General features: G+C 37.8%; 1 protein-coding gene across 1 annotated transcript in view; it reads right to left on the bottom strand.

The window, feature by feature from the left end:
- Positions 1–3,013, bottom strand: part of LOC107282578 (ATP-binding cassette sub-family A member 10) — a 76,855-nt gene that overhangs the window by 66,926 nt on the left and 6,916 nt on the right. Inside the window, exon 4 of the mRNA XM_029283035.1 lies at positions 1,613–1,713. Within this exon, the coding sequence (XP_029138868.1) occupies positions 1,613–1,713 (101 nt within the window). The remainder of the gene's footprint in view (positions 1–1,612; positions 1,714–3,013) is intronic.

Genomic DNA, 3,013 nt, shown 5'->3' with positions numbered 1-3,013 from the left:
TTTGCTGTTTCTGTGCTGCAGTGGGTCTTGATTCTTTTGAATAAAGTTCTTAAACAGCTGATTTTATGCGATACAGGATGATTACTTTGGTAGTGGAGAATTCTATCGGTGTGAGTGGCTTTGCGATAGACGGTGGTTGATAGGTTGCCATCTGGAAGGCGATGGACCAAGACATCCAGGAAGGGTAAGGTGTTGTTGTCCTCCTCTTCTGCTGTAAATTGGATGTCTGGATGGAATGAATTCCGTTTCTGTAAGAATTTGGTGGTATCACATCGCTTGATGACCGCAAAGGTGTCGTCCACATACCTAACCCAAAAACTGGGTTGATAATCAGCCATGACAACACATTCTAGATCCTGCAGCACTGCTTCAGCGATGATGCTTGATCCATACATGAAGCAAAGTGACACCCACCATAAAGATGTGGCACGACCACGAACATGAAGCCAAACAACAGCAACGAAGCTCACCATCTCAAATCCCCCTGCAACTCAAACTAACCTGAGCACAACAAAGCCCCCACCCAAACAGAACACTTCCCCATCCAATCAGAGCACAGCCAACCCCCCATCCAATCAGAGCACAGCCAAGCTCCTTAACCAATCAGAACACACCTCCACCCAATCAGAACACAGCCAAGCTTCCACCCAATCAGCTCAAACCCCACTGGCAGTTAAAAGGAAGAAACAGCTGCGATCACACACACTACACCCAGAAGCACGAAGCTGAAGACACCAGCCTGAAGATGACGAATGTGACTTCGTCGAAACGTCGTCAAGACATTTCTAATTCTACGCGGGAGAAAACCCGAATAACTAAAGACCTACATATATATATTGTTTTTAAACTTTTTAACTGCTTATAAATATTTTATCCCCTCTTGGTGATCGCAATTATTTCAACATAACATGGACATACCCAAGAGTCGCAGACAAAATAAAAGAATAGAGGAGTCATTCAAATAAAACTGAGAAAATGTGGCTGCCACTGCTACAGATAAAAGACTTACTTTTGTAGGAAATTAGCACACACACCCCAAGAAGGAAATATTTTTGGGGATATTAAAAGAGCAGAATATTATATTCCCAAAGGAATAATGGGAGAAAATGTTAAAAGGCAGAAACTTCTCCCTCTCCCCAAGCAGAAACTCGGCAAGCCAGCTCTGTAGAAATGCAGATTTGATAATCCTATTCAGAAAGACTGGGCTATTTATTCATAAGCAAAACGCCTTCAGCTATAGCCCCAGAGAAGGTTTGAGCTGATGGGATTAGAAAAACAAAAACTCCAAAGAACATGATCTTTAGGAGGATTACCCCACCCCCATTAGAATACCAAAAGGGCACACTGAAGCTCAGGTCAAAGTTCATTGCACAGGAACAAGAAGAGCCTCAAATACAATGCCACAGGAACAGGAACAACTCCAAACACAAAAGCCTAAGAAAGTATAAAAACCCACCACTCCCAGCTCCATTTTGTCAGCCACCCCACATACATGCTGTGTCACTAAAGTTTCTGACAACTAAATAAACAACAACCTTCTTTCCAAACAGCTTCCATTTTGTTTTTTCAGCTTGGACTGAACCTGAAGATTTTTCTTTCAACACTTACTTACTTCAATAAGTGCACTATCAATGCTAGATTGCAGTGAGACAAAGCCTTGAGTCCAATACGTTGGATTTTTACAGTAAATTGAGGAAAAGTTGAAACAGGTATCTACAAAAAAGGGGAGAAGAGAAGCAGACTTTTACAATATTATATGTACAATCTTATAAATTAACAGTCCCTATTAATTGGGAAAAAGTTGGGATTTCACTGGACTGGACGATTTCCAGGAAAATGATTCAGAAAGGCTTGAGAAGCACTGAGTTTCCCTCTCTTCTAAGAGCAAAGAGAAGGAAGAACTTTACTTTGCTTTTTCCCAACTTCACTGACTTCCTCAGGTACTTGAAGTACTGGGGCCAACCAAAATTATCTTACATAAAAGTAGAACAATATAACTCACCAACATCTTAAACAAAATGCGGCTCAATACATCCTCCTATCTAAATTCAAGAAGAAAATGGGAGCTGTTTCTAATAATTATTTCCATTCAAACTATCCTTTATTTGAAAAGTCTAATTTAAGTGCTGTCATTATTGAACTGGGTCAGACATATTTACATGACTATATTTTCTTGGAAAAAATAAAAGACAATCCTGAAAAAAGGGTAAATCTGAAAGAGTATAAGTATAAAGAAAATTAATTTTTTGGTTTATAACTTGGTTTTACAAAGGAAAATTTAAGAGCGAAATCAAGAAAATATTTAAATCAAATTAATCTAAAGAACAGATTTCTGAAACAAAGGACCATCCTTTATAATAAAGGGCATATGGTCACTATAAATATATTATATATGCGGTTAACTTATTGGTACCACATTCAATACTTTTATGCTTTTCCTGACATATACAATTCCCACATTCATTTAACAAAGTGGGCAGAAGTTTGTTCTCAGCCATTTTCACTTCCTTTGACAAACATTCATTCCTTGCCTCAGACATCAAGCTAGCCCCTGCCTTCCAATCAGCATTTGCACAGTATTATCATTATCATTTCAATTAATAAGCCAGCTAACTACAAAGCAACTCAGGGTGACATACAAAAATATAAAAATATATAAAACCAAACCTAGACCAATAATAATAATGCAAGAACAATGCACCACACTGAGGAAACAAAAATAATTAAAATACCACATATTTGGTGCAAGTTTTATAAGCCACCCAATCTCAGAGTTTGCTGACAGAGTCAGGTTAGTTTATTATTTAATATTTATTATTTATTATTTAAATTTATATCCCGCCCTTCTCCTTGCGGACTCAGGGCGGCTGACAATCGATTAAAAAACACCAACAGCAATCACAGAATTAAAATTAATTAAAAAGAGATATTTAAATATTGTCTAATTTAAAATATAATTAAAACCCCTCTAAAAATTACCCTAGGCCAGTCCTGCTTGTTGGAATAGCCATGT

The sequence above is a fragment of the Protobothrops mucrosquamatus genome, unplaced genomic scaffold (genome assembly GCF_001527695.2).
Source record: "Protobothrops mucrosquamatus isolate PMUCROS unplaced genomic scaffold, P.Mucros_1.0 scaffold9, whole genome shotgun sequence".
NCBI classification, from domain to species: domain Eukaryota; kingdom Metazoa; phylum Chordata; class Lepidosauria; order Squamata; family Viperidae; genus Protobothrops; species Protobothrops mucrosquamatus.
The sequence above is the reverse complement of the archived record's forward strand: the minus strand, read 5'-3'. Positions and strand labels throughout refer to the sequence as shown.